This window comes from Eptatretus burgeri, chromosome 14 (assembly GCF_056783735.1).
Source record: "Eptatretus burgeri isolate ZD-2024b chromosome 14, Ebu_testis_v1, whole genome shotgun sequence".
NCBI classification, from domain to species: domain Eukaryota; kingdom Metazoa; phylum Chordata; class Myxini; order Myxiniformes; family Myxinidae; genus Eptatretus; species Eptatretus burgeri.
Window position 1 is genome coordinate 75,195,228 of NC_140974.1, and position 25,042 is coordinate 75,220,269.

The 25,042-nt window shown below is 43.7% G+C and overlaps 1 protein-coding gene across 3 annotated transcripts in view; it reads left to right on the forward strand.

The window, feature by feature from the left end:
- Positions 1–25,042, forward strand: part of LOC147013644 (voltage-dependent P/Q-type calcium channel subunit alpha-1A-like) — a 316,279-nt gene that overhangs the window by 57,736 nt on the left and 233,501 nt on the right. For all 3 annotated transcript variants that reach the window (XM_085855714.1, XM_085855712.1, XM_085855713.1), the window contains exons 4-5: positions 15,683–15,835; positions 16,296–16,489. In XM_085855714.1, the coding sequence (XP_085711840.1) occupies positions 15,683–15,835; positions 16,296–16,489 (347 nt within the window). The remainder of the gene's footprint in view (positions 1–15,682; positions 15,836–16,295; positions 16,490–25,042) is intronic.

The window sequence follows — 25,042 nt, forward strand, 5'->3', positions numbered from 1 at the left end:
GGCCACCGAGTTCACGATTCCTTTAATGTGCTGGATGTCAGTATTGAATTGCGAGATTCAACCGAGTTGGTGAAGTGTGTGAAGAGAGTATGTCCGGATGGGTGGATAGAGTGAAAGTTAAAGGTTTGTGGTCTATCAGGACAGAGAAATGTCTGGCCAGTGGCAGAAGTGCTTTAGTGCTTCAGAACAGAAGTGCTGCCAGTGGCAGAAACATCTCTACCATCAGGCATGTTGGCACCTCTGGCTTCAGATGAATCGGGAGGAGGCATTTGGCTTTGCCATTTTCTCTTTGATGGTGTGGAAGGCTGTCAAGGTTTGCTCTGACCATCGGAACATTTCAGAGTGCTTATATTACCATTTGCGAGTAATTCGTTCAGCCGCTGCAGTGTTGTGGCTGCGTCTGGAATAAATCGATGGTAAAAGTTGACGGGCTCAAAAGCTCTCACAGTTTGCGTTGACATGAAGGTAACGGGAAATCCCAGATAATTCACCTTCTCCTTGAGTGGACAGATGCCTGAGCGGTTAACACTTGCCCAGGAATTTCAACTCCGGAATGCTGAATATGCACTTTGTGGGATTGATGGTGATGCCGACGTCCTGCACTCGGGTGAAGAGGAGACATAGGTGTTCCTGATGTTATTCTGTGGTTGGAATATCATCTATATCCACATAGCAGAGGTGTAATCCCTGGAGCAGCTGATCAATATGTTGATGAAAGGTTTGTGTGGCATTGTATCGGCCGAATGGCATCTGAAGGAATTCAAACAGGTCGAAAGGCATGGTGACTGCTGTCTTCTGGATGTCATTTGGATCCACAGGAATCTAATGATGCGCACAAACGAGGTCGACCTTTGAGAGGATTGTGGCACCATGGAGTGTAGCGATAAAATCCTGAATGTGTGGAATGGGGTAATGGTCTGGAACAGTCGCGTTGTTTAAGGACCGATAATCCTTACAAGGATGCCAATCTCCAGGTGTCTTTTTGGGTACCATGTGTAGTGGTGAAGACCAATTGCTGGACGATGGTCTGATCCCACATTGTAACATATAGTCAAACTCCTGGCAGGCGATACCTAATTTCTCAGGTGATAGTCTGTGAGCACTCGCCAAAACAGATGGTCTTGTGGTCTCGATGTGATGCGTGATTTGGTGTTTAATGGGATGGATTGTTGACAATGTACGCGTTATGGACGGGAAGTCATAAATTACTTTCTGAAAAGTTTCTGAAAGGATAAACGTGGGCGTGGATGGAAGACACATGATATTCAGCAACGAAACAGTTGATGCTTTTGAAACATTGAAACAGCAACGTTTCGCCTCAGCCCGTGGAACATCTTCAGATGGACATCCTCAGCCCGTGGAACAGAACGTGGAAAACAGAAATTGTTTCGTTGAAACAGCAACGAAACAGAAACAGTTGACGAAACAGATGAAACGAAACCGAGAACACCAAGCTGTGTTAAGGCTTCCAATATGCGGCGATGCTTGACGTCTACGAGGAGATTGAAATGACGCAAAAAATCCGCACTTAGGGCAGAGTACCTGGTGTCGGCAAGAGTAAACACCCACCGGAATGAGCGACGTAAACCTAAATCAAGCTGTAGGAGATGTTCTCCAAGAGTAGCAATACCACTGTCGCTAGCAGCATGTTATGAATATTCCTGTCAATTTTTCCGTTCAGCAGCAGACGTCGGCACAAGGCTCACCTCTGCCCCTGTATCCACAAGAACATGAAGTCCACTAGTACGATCCATGAGGAAGAGAAGATGACTGATGTACGTATGGCCCAGGTGAACTTGTCGCCATTAGTTGTGGGCCTCGTTTCCCTGTGGCCAGTATGAGCATGGTGCTCTACACTGACCAGCATTAGCACTGAAGGTCACGTGTTACCAAGAGCAATCCTGGAGTGGTCATTGAAGGTGAAGGTGCAAGGTAGTTTGAGGTGCAGCGTTTCCTCTGTTCCTTCAAGGGGTACATGAAGATGGGCACGACTGGCATTGCACAGCTTGGAGCTTCAGGATGAGCTTCTTCAGGTCTGCCATTTTAGATTGTAGCTCTGCAATGTTCTGTGGTGGAGCTGTAATATTAGCCATGGTCGGTGTAACAGTGTCAATGAGATGATCAGCCAGATCCATCTTAGGTGGTGATTGCCAGCTCTGCATTAACTGCAAGTATCATGTGCATATGTGGTGGTAAACATTGCAAGAACAATTCACGAAGGAGCGACTGCTTGAAGGTGGCATGGCGGCCACCAAGAAGCTGCTGCATATGACACAGCAGTTGTGTGGGTCTTCGATCTCTTAAATTATTGGCTTGAAGAAATTGTTGAAAGCGGCAGTCCTCAGAGGGGGTAATGTGCTTTTTGAGTGTGGCCTTCAAAGCCGTGTACGATTGTTCATTGGAGGTTGTATTAAAATATCTCTCACCTCCATCACATACTCTGGAGACAAGGAGCCAACAATGTATTTGAATCACGTCAACTCAGTAGTAATGTTCCAGATGGCGAATTGTGCTTCGACTTATGTAAATCACAGCTGTGGGTCATTAGACCAGAATGGTTGCAGCTTTATCGAAAGCGATGCTACCGATGAGGCTGCTTGAGTGAACGGGGAGAGCACAGCTGCTTGGTCGTTGCCGGCAACTGATTGCACGCTTTTACCTCCTTGTTCTTCCATTTATGTCACGTCGGGGTCTCCAATTTAGCATGGAAAGAAAAGACTTCCAAGACGTTCGGATTCTGAGTCATCACTCTTTATTCAAACCTCAACCGTCTGATCCACTTGTCCTTCCGACTCACCCGGTACCAGAAATACCCCGATAAACCAGAGCTCAAGCATGTTTACATATTATAAATTCAAAGGCAAAATGATGCCGCTGTAGACCAACTCGGAGATATTTGGCGAAGACAGGTTATAGCTGATGAAGAGGTCCACAAACTCCAAAGACTGCACAACTCCCAGAGGCTGACAACATAAATTAATTGGGTGAATTGCCAGGAAGTCCTCAGGTGGAACAATGTCAGAGTTGGGATTACCCTGCATTGGAAATCATGTTATTGGGGGGTGATTTCTCTACAGTAACTAGATGGTATTCATAGAATCCATACCCCACACAGTCTGGAGAAGGACTTGGTGCGAGCCAACTTTTGTTTTTTAAGGTTTTTATTTTTTTGATCCAATATGGCTGCCAGACCACATGCCCAATGGTGTCATCTTTATCAAACCATATTTCCCATGGGTAATTGATCAATTAGTTAAATTTTGCATTGATCAGTCAAGCGGTTTCTCATATGAAGATTTTCAAATATGTTTCCCTTAGATCCAATATGGCTGCCGGATCACGTGACAGATGGTGGCCATTTTTTTTTAATGAAAATCCTGTTCAAATTTCAAGTCAAGATGAAAATTGAGGATTTCAGAAATTTGGCCGATGTTGACCTTTTGGCTGATGTTGACCTCAAAAATAATTGGTTGTTGAATTCAGGGGGCTGATCTGAAAATCCTGTTCAAATTTAAAGTTAATCGGATGAAAATTGACAACTTTAGAAATTCTGGCCTATGTTGACCTTTTGGTGTATGTTCACCTCAAAAATAATTGGTAGTTGAATTCAATGCCAAATGTGCAAATCCTCTTCAAATTTCGAGTTAATCGGCTGAAAATTGAGGATTTTATAAAATTGGCCGTTATATCACATGGTCATATATAACATGTGGTAAAGTTTCAATTTCCTCAACTGAACGGTTTTAGATGCACGCTCTTAACAAAATGCAGACACCTACGACATACGACGTACGACATACGTATGTACACTACCGATCGCTTAACCCTGCTTTGCTGCACAGTGTAATGATTAGGATGCTGCCACATCTTGACGAATAGATGGGGTGAAGAAGTGTCCTCCATGAAGTGAAGTTATAAAATAGTGCAATTGAATTTCAAGTGATGAAGATAAGTTATTGATTCAGACCATGGACAGGATGAGCCCGAGAATGCCACCTTGAGGGATCCCCACCTCCAGAGGAAAGAAAAGGATAGAAAAAGTGACCTGCTTGTGAGTGTGCAGATGGGGTCTGGGGTTATTACGAGGGCGTTCCTCGGACCTTTACCTGACCTCCGGTCCTCAGACCGCCTGCAACAGATAACTGCAGTTCTACAGGTTGCTAAGCAACCGTAGCTGCCGACTAGAACTGCCGAGCTTAGCAGGGTTTTCACTCTGGTTATGTGTTACCTTATTGTTAGCACAGCAACCCTAATTAAGGGTCACACCCTCAACAGCTACCCGCGTATTTATTATGTATGGCTGAGCGAACTGTCGATGGCTGTTGGCTCATCCCATAGCCAATCAGTGGGGGCAAAACTTCCCGTCTCACTAAACATACGTACGATGTTAGACCAATGGAGGAACGGATGAGAGTGAGTAGGGCAGATGCGTTTAACAGTTTAACAAGGACATTTATTCAACAAGTACAACATGGTTTATTCAATCAGTGATGGCAGGTATTTTGGATAGCAATCATGAGCATGTATTTACAATGGATAGACAGAAAACACAATGAAAAGGCAGAATTAAAAGATACATGAGAAAGCAGACTCTCTTAGTGCTTATAGAGCCCACTTAAACAGTGTTATTTATGCTAACCACAGGACATGGAATGTCATTACTCATTCCGGGGAAACGAAGAGAGACTAGATTGCAGAGCTGAGCATGGATACAACTCCTGCCTCACCTTACACAGATTTCTGTAAGGTCGTGCCACGTGCACACCCACACTGTGCGCAACTTGTGCCGTGTGTAGACTCGCAGACTCATGCAGCATGCAAGTTTGTGTAACATGCAACTCGTGCAGATCGTGCTGTGTGCAGACTTGTGCAGCATGTAAGCTCATGTAACATGCAGCTCATGCTGTGTGCAGACTCATACAGCATGCAAGCTCGTGTAATGTGCAGCTCGTGCAGATCATGCCATGTGCAAACTTGTGCAGCATGCAAGCTCGTGTAACGTGCAGCTCGTGCCGCGTGCAAACTTGTGCAGATCTTGCTGCGTGCAGACTTGTGCAGCATGCAAGTTCCTGTAAGGTGCAGCTGGTGCCACGTACAGACTCCTGCAGATCGTGCCGTGTGCAGTCTCGTGCAGTGCACCAGCTCCCCCTTGTTGGCTCTCGCAGTCCAAACAGGCAGACGTGAGCACAGGCTTGGCCAAAGAAAATGAAAAGTTTTGCAAGAAATGAAAAGAATGAAGATGACCACTGCAGCGCTAATGATCGCCTCCGTTGTTACGAAATGGGAGGTTTTGCAGGAAATGAAAGGAACAAGTCTTTAATTCCACGGTGATTTGCACACAATTAAGGATCCTTTGTACTGAGTTTGAGTAATTCAGGTCCATTATCCTGAGCTAGTCGGTAATTCATGATGTGCGGACTCATGAAAGGGGGATGCTTGTGAAGTGGGTAGCTGAGAGGCGAAAGGACGAGGGGAGGGGTTTGAGATGGAGGAACGAATGGGTGGATTTTTGGACTAAAAGTTGGAAACTCGGGGGAGATTATTCCGGGAATGAACTTGCTAAACTCGCAACGCATCTACCTCTCAAAATCCCTCTAAACAATGCATAGCAAATCTATCAAAGTACAAATTAAAGAATTATATGATCTATCTGGGGGAAATCCTACGTGTCTCTGAGTGTACGGTGGTCTTTTCCATGTCTGCAACAATATCTTCATTCACTGATCTATTTGTTCTTCTTGCAGTCCATGCAATTTTTTTTAACACTCGTGTCCAACAACACATTTCAAAATCTTCTTTCTTTCTTTCTTCGTCACTGTCTACGACTCACATCCGTACATTGCAACTCGAAATAGCAGATCATTGACCAGCTTCCTGGTCGTTTGTTTTTTTTCACATCTTTTTCTTTACAGACCTTTATCAGTCCTGACATTGCTGTTCTCCCAAACACTAACTGTCTATTAATTTCTTCTCTCCATTGTGCACTCACTTCAATCTTAGAACTCAGGAAGATGAAACTTTCCACAATTTCCAGGTCATTGTCTTCCAGTCTGAACACATCGATCTTTCCAGTTGAAAAGATATTATTTTTTTTAGGTTTAATTAAAGACCAGCTTTTCACTTTCCTTCTTCACTGTCTGCAGCAGTTTCATCAAGTCTTCTTTACTTTCCACCAACACAGTGGTACCATCAGCACACCTTAGATTTTTGGTACATCTTCCTCCAATCCTGACTCCAGTCTCTACATCATCCAAGTTTTATTTCCTCATGATGTACTCGCAATACAAATTGAACAAGTTAGCGGAGAGAATGAAACCCTGTCTAACTCCTTTTCCAATTCCAAACCATTCTTTCTCTCCAGACTCTGTTCTCACTGGAGTTTGCTGTTTTGTGTTCAAGCTTCTGATCAGCCATATCAGGTGCTCCGACATCCCTATTTCTCTCAGGATAATCCATATCAATTCATGATCAACGTAATCAAATGCTTTGCTATATTCTATAAAACAGAGATACACCTTCCTTTGATATTACCTTACCTTTTCTGTGGTCCTTCTCAGATTTGTGGTTTCATCCATTGTACCTCTTCTTCTTCTGAAACCTGCTTGCTCAACGGGCATTTCTTGCTTCATGAATGATTCTATTCTGTGTTGAATGGTCTTTTGTGATATCTTGCTGGCATGTAAAATCAAGGCAATGGTTCGATTATTTTAACATTCTCTTGGATCCCCTTTCTTTTTTCAATGGTATGTAGACGAACTGCTTCCATCTTTTAGGCCATACAATCCTGCTCCAGATCAGTGTACAGATCAATGTTAAAATTTTGATTGCCTACTCCGCAACTACCTTGAAGAGTTATGTTGGAATTTCATCAGCACCCGGTGTTTTTTCCTTTGCGAGTATCTTTCAGGGCTCAGCGAACCTCACATTCTATCACTATTGGTTCTTGTTCATATTCTTTCTTCGAAGGTTGGCATCGTATTACTCTCTCATTTGTACAGTTTCGAGTTTCGGTATAGTACTTCCATCTTTCTTTCACCTGTGTTCCTTATATTTTCCTGTTCTACTCTTAAGGACCCCAATCCTCGACATAATCTTTATTGTGTACTCTCAGATCTTCATGAAAAGATTTATTGTTGTTTTCCCCACTCTGTTTTCACTTTCTCGCTCGATGGATACCTCTTTTGAAATATTTGTCTTTGTCTTTCTTTGCTTGTTGTTGGAAGTCGGCATTTAGTCGTGTGATGTCCCCTCTTAATGCGCCTTTGGTTTTCATTTATCTTCTTCTGCCTGTAATCTCTATTGCCTCTTCTGACAGCCAATTTGGCATCTCCTTTTTTTGTCTCACTTTTGGGATGTTGTTTTTGGCCTGGAGCAATCATTCATTCATTTCGTAGGCAGTGTGTGGCTGCTGGTTACATAATTTCTGGGAGCGTGGCTGTGCCGCTGATGTTGTTCCCCTTGTAGGTTATTGAGTAGGAATTTATAATTCGTTCAGGGTACCGAGGATGTCTCACCTTGTCTTCGTAAAGGAAACCACAGGATTTGTAATGTCCACCAACTAATGCTGGCAGACAGGACACCCAATTCAATGTCCATTTGAGGACATTGGAGGACACTGCACACACATTGATGTCTTTCCCTGCCTGCAAGACACCAGGATGACGGTTTAATGCTGGCCGAGATTCACTCAGAGGAGAGTGTGCGTACCTTCAAGCCATCCTGACAGTCATTGCAGCAATTATTAAATGCATATTTTTGCTCCTCTGGTGGGAAAAAGGTTGATCGGTCTGCAGCTGACAGGGTCAGTTTTCACTGAGTTATTATGAATGAAGATGTGAAATCGGCTGATTTCGATGTGATGTAAGCTGACTGTGTTGAGCGAAATGTAAACTGGATTAGGAAATAGACTGACTGTGATGTGGGAAGCCTTTCAGTGCAGCTTCTTGTAACCATAATGTACATTAAGTGGTGGATGCGCAAAGCACTCTCTTATTCATGAATGGAAGGGTTTGCTTGTTAAATTGACAAAAATCACTAAAGATGAGCCTTCCGTTTAACATCCCACAACATGGTGATTTAATTTGCATTTTATATTGCAGTCTATCCCATGTTCACTTAGTAAGGGTCAATGAAAAATAAAAAGCTTTTCCATTATCTTTATATGTCCATAAAATGGTTTGAATTTTAACCGCCTCCATACTCCCTAACCCTTCCGCTACATCTACGTGCATTGGTCCAAACTTCCACCCCTCCACCCCAAAATATTTCCTTCCTCTGTATTAATTAGCCTGTCCCCCATCCATCCATCCTTTGGCACCATACTCTGAATAGAGCGTCGGTGCTGCCGAAACAGTCTCCTGGAATATTGGACACAATCCTGGACTGGTTATCACTCCAACGCAGGATATTCGAATGGCTCAATCATCCCAACAAGCTGGTACTCATTTTGCCGACCTCAGCAGGATGACAGGCTGAGCCAAGCCCTTATTCTTATTCTTTTTCTTCTTCTTTTGGCTGCTCCCGTGAGGGGTCGCCACAGCGGATTATCCGTCTCCATTTCACTCTGTCCTCTACATCTTCCATTGTCACACCAACCACCCGCATGGCCGCCCTCACCACATCCATAAACCTCTTCTTTGGTCTTCCTCTTCTCCTCCGACCTGGCGGCTCCATCCTCAGCATCCCTCTCCCAATATACCCCACATCCCTCCTGTGCACATGTCCAAACCATCTCAATCTTGCCTCTCTCACTTTGTCTCCAAACCGTCCTACCTGTGCTGTCCCTCATACTCATTTCTAATCCTGTCCATCCTAATTACTCCCAACGAGAATCGCAGCATCTTTCACTCTGCCACCTCCAGCTCCTCCTCCTGTCTTTTTGTCAGCACCACCACCTCCAAACCAAACAACATAGCTGGTCTCACTACCGTCTTGTATACTTTCCCTTTCACTCCTGCAGACACCCTTCAATCACAAATCACTCCTGAAACACTTCTCCACCCACTCCATCCTGCCTGCACTCTCTTCTTCACTTCTCCACCACACTCTCTGTTACTTTGAACAGTTGATCCCAAGTATTTAAACCCATCCAACTTTACCACCTCAACTCCTTGCAACCGCACCATTTTGCCACCCTCCCTCTCATTTACGCGCATGTCCTCCATCTTACTCCGACTGACTTCCATTCCCCTTCTCTCCAGTGCGTACCTCCACCTCTCTCGGCTCGCCTCAGCCTGCTTCCTACTCTCACTGCAGATCACGATGTCATCCGCAAACATCATAGTCCATGGAGACTCTTGTCTGATCTCATCCATCAACCTGTCCATCATTGCAAACAGGAAAGGGCTCAGAGCCGATCCTTGATGCAATCCCACCTCGACCTTAAACCGGTCCGTCATTCCTACCGCACACCTCACCGCTGTCACACTGTCCTCATACATATTCTGCACGATCCTCAAATACTTCTCTACCACTCCCGACTTCCTCATACAATACCACAACTCCTCTCTTGGCACCCTGTTATAAGCTTTCTCTAAATCCACAAATACACAATGCAACTCCTTCTGACCTTCCCTATACTTCTCCATCAACATTCTCAAAGCAAACATCGCATCAGTGGTGCTCTTTCCTGACATAAACCCATATTGCTGCTCACAAATCGTCACCTCTCCTCTCAACCTCGCTTCCACTACTCTTTCCCACAACTTCATGGTGTGGCTTAACAACTTTATCCCTCTATAATTTCAACAGCTCTGCACATCACCCTTATTCTTGAAAATCGGAACCAGTACACTTGATCTCCACTCCTCTGGCATCCTCTCATTTTCCAAGATTTTGTTAAACAATCTGGTTGAAAACTCCACTGCCATCTCTCCTTAACATTTCCATGCTTCCACTGGTATATCATCTGGCCCACCGCCTCTCTTCATCCTCTTGATTCTCCACTCTTCATCCTCTTGATAGCAGTCCTCACTTCATCCTTACTCATCCACCCCACTTCCAGATTCTCTCTCTCTCTCTCTCTCTCTCTCTCTCTCTCTCTCTCTCTCTCTCTCTCTCTCTCTCTCTCTCTCTCTCTCTCTCTCTCTCTCTCTCTCTCTCTCTCTCTCTCTCTCTCTCTCTCTCTCTCTCTCTCTCTCTCTCTCTCTCTCTCTCTCTCTCTCTCTCTCTCTCTCTCTCTCTCTCTCTCTCTCTCTCTCTCTCTCTCTCTCTCTCTCTCTCTCTCTCTCTCTCTCTCTCTCTCTCTCTCTCTCTCTCTCTCTCTCTCTCTCTCTCTCTCTCTCTCTCTCTCTCTCTCTCTCTCTCTCTCTCTCTCTCTCTCTCTCTCTCTCTCTCTCTCTCTCTCTCTCTCTCTCTCTCTCTCTCTCTCTCTCTCTCTCTCTCTCTCTCTCTCTCTCTCTCTCTCTCTCTCTCTCTCTCTCTCTCTCTCTCTCTCTCTCTCTCTCTCTCTCTCTCTCTCTCTCATTTTCTTCATTCATCAGCTCCTCAAAGTACTCCATCCTCCTTCTCAACACACTCTCCTCGCTCGTCAGCACATTTCCATCTGCACCCTTTATCACCCTAACCTGCAGCACATCCTTCCCAGCTCGGTCCCTCTGTCTGGCCAATCGGTACAAATCCTTTTCCCCTTCCTTTGTATCCAACTTCTCATAAAGATCACCATATGCCTTTTCCTTAGCCTTCACGACCTCTCTCTTTGCCTTGCGCCGCCACTCCTTGTACTCGTGTCTACTTTCTTCATCTCCCTGGCTATCCCAATTCTTTTTCGCCAACCTCTTCCTCCTTATACTTTCTTGTACTTCCTCGTTCCACAACCAAGTCTCCTTGTCTTTCTTCCTCTGTCCAGATGTCACACCAAGTACCTTCCTAGCTATCTCCCTCACCACTTCTGCAGTAGTTGCCCAGTCCTCGCACACCTCTTTAACACAATCCAACACTTGTCTCACCTCCTCCCTGAATTTCACGCAACAGTCTTCCTCCTTCAGCTTCCACCATCTGGTCCTTGGTTCAGCCCTCACTCTCTTCCTCAACCTCACCACCACAATCATCCTACAAACCACCATCCGATGCTGTCTCGCTACACTCTCCCCTGCCACCACCTTACAGTCTTTAATCTCTTTCAGGTTGCATCTCCTGCTTAAGACGTAATCCGCCTGTGTGCATCTTCCTCCACTCTTGAACGGCACCCTGTGCTCCTCCTCCTCCTTAAAATATGTATTTACCAATGCCATTTCCATTCTTTTTGCAAAATCCACCACCATCTACCCTTCCACATTCCTCTCGTTGACACCGTACCTACCCATCACCTCCTCATCTTCTCTATTCCCTTCCCCAACATCCCCATTGAAATCTGCTCCAATCACCACTCTTTCTTCCTTGGATACACTCTCCACCACTTCATCTAACTCACTCCAGAAATCTTCTTTATACTCCATCTCACACCACATATGTGGGGCATATGCACTGATGGCATTCATCATCACCCCTTCAAGTTCCAACTTCACACTCATCACTCGGTCCGACACTCTCCTCACCTCCAATACACTCTTAACATAATTCTCCTTCAGGATTACCCCTACACCATTTGTCCTCCTATCCACACCATGGTAGAACAGTTTGAAACCACCTCTGATGCTCCTTGCCTTACACCCCATCCACTTGGTCTCTTGTACACACAGTACAAGTATTAATTCAATTAATACCAGGTGAGTCAACCCCACCTGGTATTAATTCAACAGCCAAGCGGGAACCATGAGGCTAACGCCAGACATATCCCATCCTCTGCTCAGCAGAAGACGGGGTTTTGCAATCACTTATTTGTCTGTGCCGTAACTTTTCCTTTCGATTTGAGCTTTCGTCATCAAATTTTCAACAAAGCTTGATGAGAATATGGTGAAGGCAAATTAATAATTTTGTGAAAAAGTCACGTTACACCTTCCATAACCACCTATTTCTCCACCCACTCTTCGTCTACCTGTACCTTTAGTCATCCTACAAGCTTCCTTCTGCCTTTGTCGATCCAAATTCACCAAACACCGACACGATTTTTCTTCAACCTTCCCTTTTCCTAATATAATGCAATCTTTATCAAAAATTAAAAATAATTAAAACAGTCTCTTAAAACTACCTCTTTCACACATACGCGTGGTTCGCAGTCTTGTCCCATAATTCACGACTCTTCGTCTTCAAAATACTTTTCAATTCAACCTTTCCCTCATCCCGCGTCGAAGAACGTCCCACTGTTACAACATTTCTTTTCTCCATTCTCTTAATTCTCCTTTATTGCATCACTCACATATTGTCTTTATCACATTTCTGACTGAAATTTTTTGAAATCCCAGTTTGTAATGCACGATCGTGTTCCATCAATCATCCTTTTCTTCCAACTTCAGTGCCAATTCACCCCACCTCCTTAAATCTACCTCCTCATAACCCCTCAAATGTTATCTCCTCTCCTTACCCCTCCCATATTGCCCCTCATCCTACCTCCACTCTTGGTACCTCTTCACTGTCTTCTGCTTCAGTATCGGCTCCTCCTCTGTTGTCCCAAAGTGTGTGGTGTTCTAACATCTGTGGGCTTCATTCTAACCTAATAGATATCTCACTCTCTCAATCAGTACACTCATCACCACAAACATGCTCCTTTCCTTCCTCTCAGCACACCTCCCCCTCTTCCCAACCACTCAAATACTGTACCTCCCCCTGCCTGCTCCCTCCTTCACCATCCCTCCCCTCTCACCACCTCTCCCATCGCCCTCCTGCACCTTGGCCATGCCTGCTCTCATCGTCTTCCCTCCCTCTCAAAGCAATCTTCCCACTCTTCCTCCTCCAAGCTTCCCCCCTCTCACCTTTCTCAAAAACTCTCCCCTCACCCTTCTCCCTCCAATCTCCCCTCACCCCCCATGATCAAAGTTTCCCCTGCCTGCGCCAACATCCACAAATCTGCCTCCTTGCCCTGCCCTCTCTTCCATCTCATAACTCCACCTCCTTCAATCTTCAACTGCCCTCTGCCCCTCTCTTATTAATCCCCACTGTACCCCAACCCTTCACCACAGAACCTTTTCTCCTCCTCATCTGGCTCTCTCCCCAAGCTCTTTTGCAATCCCCCACACTCTTTCAACAATTCTCCTTACCTCCCCCCCTCCTCCCTCATCCTACCCTCCCCTTCTCCTCCCTCTTCCTTAACAGTGTACACATCAAACATCCGGGGCCTTCGCTCAAACCTGACATCTCTCCATACAGGTTGCCACTGACAAACCAGGCATAATCTGCTTAACAGAAGCTTTCCTCCTTCAAGACGTCTCTGACTCCCAAGTATCTCTCCCTGGTTACTCCCTCCTCTGGTATGACAGACCTAAGCCTCGTCCTGGCAGCGGAGTTGCTCTCTTCATCAAAGACTCTATTCTTCACTCTCCATGCACTGCCCTCACTCCCCCACACCCCCAGGAATACCTCTGGCTACAGCTTCCCCTCCACTCTCACTTCATGTTTATATGTGTACTGTACCGTCCACCAAACAGTGATGACTCCATTTACACCTCACTATCCGAAAACATGGACCAACTTCTATCTTCTCATCCAAACTCTCTCTTCCTCATATGTGGTGACTTCAATTGTCATCATGCCAGTTGGCGAGGTGTGGGTACCTCTCTCACCTGTCGTGGCACTTCAGCAAAAGACTTCTGTGACTTATTGGCACTGACTCAATCGGTCAACTTCCAGACCCAGATCTCAACCAATGGTACTTTATCTCTTCTGGATCTGATTTTGACCAATTTCCTTGAAAATATCTGCTGTTCTTCCTTTGCTCCAATCGGTTCTTCTGACCATGTGCTTGTCAAAGTAGACATCTCTCTGGTTGTTATTAGAGAACCATCTTCCCACCGTCGAGTCTGGCATTTCACTCAGGCCGACTGGCAGGGACTTCAAGTAGCCATCAAACTTCAAGACTGGTCTCCCATCGCTACTCTTGGTTTTACACACAATCCAAGCTCTCAGCTACTTATACCGCCCACCGCAAAATGGTGGTGCAACATAGGGTGTTGTAGGTTGGATTTGTCTTTAAAGAAGGCAAAATTTCCTGGTTACAAAATCATATCTGATATCAACATTACTCATCCCTGTTCTCCTGTCATTTCAAAAGTGAATGTTGAGCTTTTCAATGCAGCATGAGAAGCGGCCACCATAAACGGGAGACAGACAGACAGACAGACAAATGCACAGACAGATACCACGGTTCACAATATAGAATAGATGACTTCTCTTCAAAGGAACTTGAACACATAAAGAGACTATTCGGTCCATGATGCCTGTACAATGGTTGCCATCCTATGACTTTTCTATATGCAGAGTAGAGGCTCGTGGAAGAGTTAGAACACAAAACGGATCAGGATGCAACAGGAAAAAAGGAACAGCAGCGTGGCTGGTGAGGGGGTGGGGGGGCATCTACAGTGGAGTTGAAGGACAAAATAGAGGGAGAATTGGACAAACAATGGGTTATGGAGAAATGGGGTGGATCGGATTGATACAGAAGGAAACTTCTTCGCCCCCCCTGCCCCCCCAAAATCCTCCTATCCCCTCTCCCTCCCTCCCCTCTGCCCCTCCCTCCCCTCTGCCCCTCTCTCCCCACCCCTCCTCTCTCTCTCCCTCCCCCTCCCTCTCACTCTCCTCCTTCTCTCCTCTCTGCTCCCTTCCCCCTCTCTCTTCCTCCTGCACTCCCGCCCCCACTCCCCTCCCCTCTCTCCCTCACTGAGTGGGTGGTTTGTCATTGACTTCCCAGCAGTAGTTCGGGCAGTAATTTGTAATTTGGCCACGGTGTCAGCGATAACTCGCCCACTCTTCGTGAAGGACACTGTGGGATCTTTACATCCATTAACTAATGTCGGAAGACAAGACGACCAGTTTAACGCATAGGAATGACGCGCACACATTGATGATTCACCCTGCCTGTGAAACACCGGGATGACAGTTTATCGCTGGGTCGGAATTCAAACCCAGGCTAGACAGCTTCGAGGCGAGTTTGCGCACCTCCAGGACATCCTGCCACCCATCTTCATCAGCTAACCTTGCTGCTTACACAATTTAAATTGATATAGCTAACATCACCTTGGTAACCGTCCTTGCTGCTTATATCTGTAACGTAAACAAGTGAGAAACAAACATTTCTAAAAAATGAAAAACATGTACAGATGGAATCCCAAAAAACAATCAAACAAGGTACGAAGGAATGACAAGGTAGGAATAACACCGCAATACAACACCACAATCCATTTACGGATTGCCATCCTGACATGTTTTAACATCATCATGACACCATGACAACACCCATCCTTCCATTCAGGTAACTTACCAGGATCGAGATTCTGTTTATGTTCCAAGATCTGATGGGATTGCTCGGATTCAAGCCAATATGACATATTGTACACAATTAGACATATTCTACACAAATTATTGAGGAATGGCATTTGATGGACATAACAAGGCAATGCCACAGGCCAGACACTCAGGTGAAAATGGAGAGATGATTTGACAGTTCAGTTTTTCTGAAATACACCAAAGCTTTGTGAATGAATGAATGAATGAATGAATGAAAGAATGTGATCCCTTCATGCTGAGGCAGGGCAAGTTTCCCAACACTCACTCAACCTTATTTAACACCATTAATTTGCTCATGTTCCACCAGGCTTGCAGGTGGTGCTGAAATCCATCATGAAGGCCATGGTCCCCCTGTTGCAGATTGGTTTATTGCTCTTCTTCGCAATTCTTATCTTTGCCATCATTGGTTTGGAATTATACGCTGGAAAGTTGCACATGACCTGCTACAACAACGAAACGAGTGTGTTATACATTTATATTCATCTGTTTGCACAATACACATCTCAAACCCCATGCACACTGAGCCTTTCATTTCCTGCTCATCATGTTTCAAGAAAATTAAACAAATTCTTCTTGCACACTCTTTGAACTCAAACTTTGTCAGCTATTTCAAAATCATCCTCATACATTATTCTACTATGTACGATTTCAACATCAAACAATCTTTAGTGCACATATTCTTATGCTCTTGTGTGATTATTTTACATGATTCTTGTGTTTTTCGTCGCAGCACATTTCCAAACACACACACACACACACACACACACACACACACACACACACACACACACACACACACACACACACACACACACACACACACACACACACACACACACACACACACACACACACACACACACTTTCAAGACACCCAAATGCAAGTTCCGGACAAACTCATTGTCCTTTCTTACCTTCAGACCAACAGGATCCAGATGATGACAGGCCATGCTCCAACGAATCAACGGGGCATCCATGCCCTGCAAGGACCATTTGTCAGGGCAATTGGATCGGTCCTAATGATGGCATCACCCAATTTGACAACATCCTGTTTGCTGTCCTTACTGTCTTCCAGTGCATCACCATGGAGGGTTGGACTGACATCCTCTATTACGTATGCTGCTGTGATAATGAATCCCCAATATTGAATCTCACGTGACTTAATTACACCCCTTTGATTTTAAGCCAGGTCTGAGTCGAACTGCTTCACCATTCATAAATTTTATCATTGCCTTATCATGTTATTGTGGTATCTAATTTATGCAGTTACAAACTAATGAGTTCATAGCAATGTTAACATCATACATATTGTTATACTTAGTATTACCATTATTATTACTATTATCATTATTATTATTAGTTGTAGTCGTAGTAGTAGTATTAATATTATTATTATTATTATTGATGTAATCATATGTATAATCTGCTTGACTTCGGTGTATTCCGAGACCACTGGACAGAATGAGGTGAAAACTGTTGATTGTACTTGTGGGAGGTGGGGGTTGTAGGGGTGGGGGTGGGGGGGGGTTAGGGTTCTTTGTAAGTTGAAGCAATAAAACAATACTGAAGCTGAGACAGGTCAGGTATGGGAGCATGTGCTGGAGCAGCGCGTCGCTGCGTCCACTTCCCACCGGTACTCCAGAGGCCTCGTCTGGCCACCCCCCAGGGAGATGCCTGGCCCATCTCCATCTCCTTGAGATGCCAATCAACTTGTCGGCCCATTGGCCTCTTCCACCCACGAGGCTCCCTCACTGAGGGATTCTGGTGAGCAGGATCAGCATCAGAAAAATGAGCCACATGTCTATACAGCCACAGCTGATGCTCATGGACTATGCAGGTAACAAATCTCATCTGAGCCTCTCTCAGCAAACGCTTGTTGGACACAAAGTCTGACCAGTGAGAGCGAAGGATTCTTAGAAGAGACCAAGTACTGAAGGAGTTAATTCTCCATCTCAGAACCTTGGTCAGAGTCCAAGTCTCACATCCGGAGAGCAAGACTGAAAGCACCAAGGACTTAAGCACTCGGACTTTCGTCCTCATGCAAGGTACAGACAGTGCCACACCCCGTGATCCAGTGAATCCTTAACTCCCCAGCCCTGACCAGATATCTATTGACCTCTGCTCACAACATCCAGAGACATGGATATCACTGCCAAGGTAAGTGAATCTCTTTGTGATCTCGACATCCTCACCACAAACAGGTACAGACAAGATAGTAGCATCCAAGAGGTCATTGAAAGTCTGGATCATAGTTTTGAACAAGGAAACCAATAATCCCAGCAGCTCTGTCTGACACCTCATTCAGCGCCTCGAGGGTCCCCATAAGAATATTCAGCTTTTCCAGAAAGATGACCGCATCATCTGTGAAATCAAGGTCATCTCGACATTCCAAAACGATTCATCACAGCTTGATCTCTCCAGCATCCTCCCCAGAATCCAGTCCACACAAGTTCGGGAAGGTGTCAAGACCCATCCACACCCTGACAAACTCCAGCAACAACTGGAAATAAGTCAGAGATGCAACCACCACACCTCACAGCATTCTCTGGACCAGAGTATCGTTCAGAACTCATATTGACCAGTTTTAGTGGCACCCCACGAATAACAAGAATCCTCCAGAGGGCATCCTGGTTCACTGAATCGAACGCTTTGCGGAGATTAATATTGACTGCCAGCATCCCCTGCCGAAACTCTCGTCTGCGTTTGGTGAGGACCTGAAGAACAAGGGGTACGGTCAATCGTTCACCGCTTTGGTGTAAAGCCTAACTGCTTTGTGCGCTGGTGCTCGAGCAGATGGTGGTGAACCCTATCAAGAATATGTATATACGAGCGGGGTTTGCTCACACATGATATGACAATATCTGCTGACAATATCACATGATATGACAATATCCCTGACAATATCTGCTGCTCTTCCTTCGCTCCAATTGGTTCTTCTGACCACGTCCTTGTTAAAGTGGACATCTCTCTGGCTGTCATCAGAGAACCACCTCACCGCCGTCGAGTCTGGCATTTCACTCAAGCCGACTGGCAGGGTCTCCGAGCAGCCATCAAACTTACAGACTGGTCTCCTATCACTACTTTCTCAAACATCAACTCATCCTGGGAATTCTTTCAAAGAAACTTGCTCTCCCTCATGCACAGATTTATCCCCTCTCGTGTTCAGTTGTCTTACCCTTCCTCCCGCCCTTGGTTTACTGAAGCTTGTGGCGAGGCAGTTGTCCTGAAACAACTTGCCTTTGCCTCATGGAAAGCAAACCCAACTGAGGGCAATCTCAGTTCTTTCCACAAAGCTCGGAACAAGTGTGTATCTACCCTCAGGAGAGCCAGAAAACAACATCTTTCTCATCTCAAGTCTGAACTCTCAAACCTCTCTCCCTCCTCAAAATCCTGGTGGCGTTTAATCAAATCTGTTTCTGGTGTATGTTCCCCCTCCATCCCCTCCCTTACCTCAAATGGCCGCACTGTTGATTCCACACGTGATAAAGCTGAATGTCTAAACTCGGTGTTTGCAGCTAAATCTTGTGTCCCAAACCCATCACTATCTCTACCCACTTTACCCAGTCGCACCCAACTGTCCCTGGACTCTGTATCCTTTTCTCTGACAAGGTGGAGAGCTTGCTTTCAAACCTCGAGTCAGATTCTGCAACCGGTCCAGACGGCATCAGCCCACGTGTCCTCAAAGCCTGCTCTTCTGCTCTTGCTCACCCTCTCTCTGTTCTATTCACCCTCTCATTTTCCCAAGGTCATCTGCCATCTGCTTGGAAATCTGCTAACATCACTGCGCTGCATAAAAAGGTGCAAAAACAGATCCCTGTAACTACAGATCAATCAGCCTTCTCCCAATCATCAGCAAGGTTATGGAATCCATCATCGCTTCCAGACATGAAATCCTTCCTCTTCTCCAATGGCTTGATTTCCAATCATCAATTTGGTTTCAGACCAGGTCACTCTACCCTGGATATGCTGCTACTGCTCTCCCATCAATGGATGGAGGTCCTCAATGCCAGACAGGAAATCCGAGCCGTATCCCTGGACATATCACGTGCTTTTGACACAGTCTGGCACCCTGCCCTACTCACCAAACTCTCTTCCCATGGTATTCAAGGCCATCTCCACTCATGGCTCGCAGACTTCCTCTCCTGTCGCAGTCAACGTGTGGCCCTAAATGGAGTTCTTTCATCCCCTCTTCCTGTGCAGGCTGGAGTTCCTCAAGGTAGCGTTCTGGGCCCTGTTCTTTTTCTGGTTTTCATCAATGATCTCTCGGACTCTCTGGAAAATCCTCTATTTCTCTTTGCCGATGACTCCACCCTCTGCCGTACCATCTGTCATCCCTCAGACCGGCAAGCAGCAGCTTCTTCGCTCACTGCAGATCTGGATAAAATCACAAACTGGTCCAACACGTGGAACATGTCTTTCAATCCACACAAATCTCACACTCTCACTATGTCTCTTCGAAAGGACCGTTTACAAAACCCCCATCCACTTTCTCAACAATCCTCTGGAAGAAGTCTTTCTTTCAAGCTTCTGGGTCTCACTATCTGCCATGACCTTTCCTGGGAAAGTCACATTTCCAACCTCGCCTCAAAAGCCAGTCGCCGACTGGGAATCCTCCGTCGTGCAAGTCCTTCCTCGGCCCTCTTGAGCTCTGACTACTTACAAAGCTTTTGTCCGTAGCCTGATGGAGTACTGCTCTCCCCTCTGGGCTGGTGCTCCTGCCTCCCACCTTTCTCGACTTCACGCTGTCGAAACCAGGGCTTTTAAGATCATTGGCATCTCCCGCAATGAAGCTGAGTCTTTGGGCCTCTCACTCAATCACCGCAGGTTGGTCGGTGGTCTTTCTGTCTTCTACCGACTCTTCCAGCCTTGCCCCCCCTGCTCTCTCTGCGATTTGTCCCAACCACATTTCCACAGGGCGCTCAAGGTCCGCCAACAACCCCCTTCTGGTAAAACTACCAAAATCACGAATCACTGCTCATCTTCACTCTTTCATTCCTCTTTTTTCCCGCCTTTGGAATAAACTTCCTCACTCTATTCTTTCCCATTCTTCCCTCCAGGCTTTCAAAACAGCTGTTCACCACCACCTCTTATCTTCCCCCATCCAAATCCTCGATCTTTTCTACCCCCGATAATCCACCCAAGCCCACTTCCTTCAATTCTCCTGCTTTCCTTCCTGAAAGTCCCTGTAATGTCCATCTTCTCCTCGCCATGTTCCCCGTCCCATCCCCATCCCTCTCCCTTCCACAGTTCACCTGTGTCTGTTCCCCAATGTTTTGTCCCTTCCACTCCCGCCCCTCTTGTCTCATGCCTCCTTGCTGTGAGTTGTGTGTTAGCTCTCATACGAGCCTCGACCAAGGTATACAAAAAAAACAAAAAAACAAAAAAAAAAAAACATGTTTTCCAACACGGCTACCACAGGAATTACAACACATGTGTAAGCATACGAACTGTGCTTCCCCATTGACTCAGATCACTCACCTGCATTTGATTTTACATTTATTTATTTTCATTAATTTTTTTCATTACCTCCACCATCGAAGTTGAAGGAGGTTATGTTTTCCCCCATTTGTGTCTGTAACTTGCAAAACCGAAGATTTTTCAAGTACACTGGTTAGTCCATTTTGTTGTTCTATCTGTTTGTCTGTTTGTCTGTTTGTCGCCTACAGGTCACAATTTCAAACCAATCTTCACGAAACTTCACCACATGGTAGAATTTGTCATAAGGAAGAAGTCTATTGTTTTTGAGGTCAAAAGCTCAACATAGGCCCAAGGTCAACAACTGAGGTGGTATTTAGAAAATCTTCAATTTTCTTCCAATTGACTTGAAATTTGAAGAGGTTTATATTTCAGGTCACTGAATTCAACCAATAATTTTTTTTTAAGGTCAAAAGGTCAACGCAGGTCTAATTTCTAAAATTGAGAGATAGGACCAAAAACGAATAATATATACATATATGTATATATTAATATATATATATATATATATATATATATATATATATATATATATATATATATATATATATATATATATGTATATAAGTATATATATATATATATATATATATACATATATATATATATATATATATATATGTTTCCATAGTATATATATACTGACACCTTGGCTTTTCTTTGCAATTTCTCTGAAGCAAAGACCTACACTTTTAAGGGTTATAATGATGGTCTGTCTGTCTTCCTTTGTTAATTGTCTTTTTATCACCATTATGATAGCAATATACCACTTCCCGCAGTGCAATATTGTCCAAATAATGCTTCAGAGGGTGTAGCAACACAGTCTGTTCCAACACTGCTTTTATTCAGACAGAGGGTTTGTAACTAATCAACAAAAGTTGGGACAACACAGGTCTATTTGTTGGGACAACCTGTAGGAATTGTTTGCATCAACTTTCAAGGCTTAATTTACTTCCATAGCTGCAGTTGCGAACCCATTTCTTGTTCCCTGAACAGGGCCTTTTTTAACAACTCTGAAATTTACATTATTTTTCAATTTTTGGAAACCTAAACGTTTTTTAACCTCTGGCAGTTTACCACTTAGCTTTGTACCATTTCTGGTTATTCACTGGACTTGAACTTCTTAAATTTCAGTAAAAACTAAAAAATGGGGGTGTTCTAAAACTTTTGACTGGTGGAGTATATCATAATATCTCAAGAAGTTGCGGACTAGTTATGACAAAACTAGGTGGATGAGTTGGTTCAGTGACAAAAACAAGCGGATTATAATTTGGTTCAGATCAAACCATCAGTGTGATGCAAAAGATAAACATCAGCCTGGCGGAGGAATGCATTTTACCAAGTGCTGTTCCACTTTGTTCTGTTTTGCCAAGTGTCACTCTCTGAGTGATTTTTCATTGGGTTGTCGATCGAGTCGAAAAAAAAAATTTGAGATTTTTTTCTACCCTTATTATCAGTATTTCCGTCGATATGTTTGTCTGTGTGTCTGTGCTTGTATGTATGTCTGTTCGGTCCAGTGCTCCGTTAATGCAATGGCGATTTCAATGAAACTTGGTCAGTAGGTTCATACCATGACCTAGTTGTGTGCAAATGAGAACCGTTGCTATGGACACCACTGTTGCCTAGTAACGGGACTTTGAAATATTTGAAAAAGCATAAAAAATTAATTTTTTTAGAAAATCAAAAATCGGGCCACAAGTGACTGTGGGCAGTACATTCAGCCATATTGCCAAAAATTTCCAGCCGGATCCTATGAAAACTGTCGGAGAAGATAGACTTTGAATGAACCCTGGTCGAAAACAATAAAAAAGACGTTATTTTGTAAGACTCTTTCATTATGTTTCTTTTTTACCTGTTTGAGACCTCCATATGGTAAAGCTTGAGACATTGCCCATCCATCTTGATTGTTAGCGTCGTAATACTTGAGATAGGAATTGGAGGTTTGGTTGTGGGGGTTATAATCTGCGAGATATTTGTAATTTGCTTCAGCATATCTCTTTGAACAAACTTGTGATTATCCACCTCTTTTAGCTTTCTCTGTCATCAACAACATATCTACATCTGAAATTAACTCGAGAGGTTGTTTCGTCATCTTCGACATAGCACTCCAACCGAGACTGGGTGATGAATAATAATGAGCTGGGTATAATCCATATGAATCTTTTTTTCTGACAGACCTCTCTGAAGGCTTCAAACGCATCGGCTTACAACAGAACATCAGTCTTGAGATAGAGGTCGTGGTATTCACAAAGGTTTTCGATATTGAACTTATTCTAGATATTGTGTGTGTTGATATTTTTTTATCATCAATATGACTTTTATTAATTTTTTTTTTTTTTATAATAAAAACTCTTTAGGAGGGAGTTGTGTTTCATTAAATCTGACAAAGTTGTCCATGTAGTCATAAGGATATACACCCTTTCATGATCAGATCTCAATTTCATCTTGATTTGAGAAATGACTTTGGAGATTAGGAAATGATGTGAGACTTGATGCTAAGTTGGATAATGGATTGGATATATATTTGTAGGAATGAAGAAATCTAATATGAGTTTTGTGCTTCGTTAAAATTGATTTGGTGAAGGAGATGTAGTTCTGGTCTGTGTTGGGAATAGCAGATATGTACCCAGATGTCGTCGAGAGTTCATGTATGAATAAATGTGTCATAGTGAGCAATAATTGTGAAGAAAGACAGGAATGAAAGAACGAAGTTTGTAATTGAGATTACTACTTTGATGAGCAGGTCCTCTGTATTTGCCTGTCATATGACAATGATCTCAAACCCTGACATTGGTGATTTCACCTTGACAAATATGACATATGTTAGAGTTCTTAACTCTTCTTTCTCATCTTGAGATAACCTTCTGGGTCTATTCGTGTTGTATGTTACTTCTGTTAATCAAATACAGTCTCCTTCCATGCATTTTACAAACTTTTGAGGGGCATCTTCTCCTCCAAAGTTCTAATTCAAAATATTGGTGTCCAACTCATGATTTGATATAATACCAAAACCCACAAGGAACATGCTTTTGATAAGGCTTAGTGTAATATTCATTGGAGTTTGGGGAAACTGTGGCTATCTTTTCGAGGTTGGTTTCGAAGTCAGCATATATCATGAACGGATGTTTGATGGTTTTATTTACGTCTTTGAATCTTGTAGTTGAACCTGCTTTTGACAATTCTTCAACCGTTTGTGGATGATTATGACAATATCTTGAATGTTGTTTTAACCTTTTTTCTGTGTGAAAGAAGTTGAGACACCTTTTACAAGGATCTTTCTCTCCATTCCTCTGAGATATTGGAGATAATACGAATCTTGAAATATTTTTAATGTAAGCATAATGCGAATTTCCTTTGGTCTCTTTAAAGTAAAGAAGGGAAATGTGTGTTTTGTCATTTTTACATTTATTTGAAACCTTTAACACCTGACTTTCTTTTTAATCTGTTAGTCCATATCTGTTAATTGACATGCTATTCATTTCTTCAAGTTTTGGAATATCCTTCATTGGCAAAGGGAAAGTCAATCCAAGAACTTTTAAGGTATTTTCATACTTCTCATATTTTGATACTCTTTCTGGTTTATGATGTGGGGGATACATTTGAGAAAGAATGGACCAGAGAAAACATTTGTTATCTTTGTTTTGGATATTAATGACCAACTTTTAAAGTTTTATTTCCCTCAGGGAATCGATATATGAAGAAGCATTAAAATGATTTGACGTAATGATGTGTATATCTAAAAAAAATGATTAGTTAAATCCACTTCCTTCAACAAGATTTTCATCAGCTAATTCATATCTCTGAAGCTCATGCAAAACATGACCTTCTTTTTCATAAAACTCTTGAGGGGATGCCATCAATTCATGGTATTTTGTTCTCATGTAAACTTCCTTCTCTTTGGTTTCTTCATCTTGTGTTTTTGCAATTTCAAATTTACAACCAAAATAATATTTCAAGCTACCCAATTCATTTAAACTATTCAGAACTAAAGTTTGGATCTATGATCTAACTTTATGGCATGCTTTGGCTAACAAGTTGAATTCAGAATATTTATAGGCTAAAAAAGATGATTTTTCTCTTACGGATTTATGAGTATGTCTTTGCTTAAGATAAATTTCACATAAGTATACACCACCTATTTAATCGTACTTATTTGCTTAAAATAAAGAGAGACATACTTGAGGGTTTATTT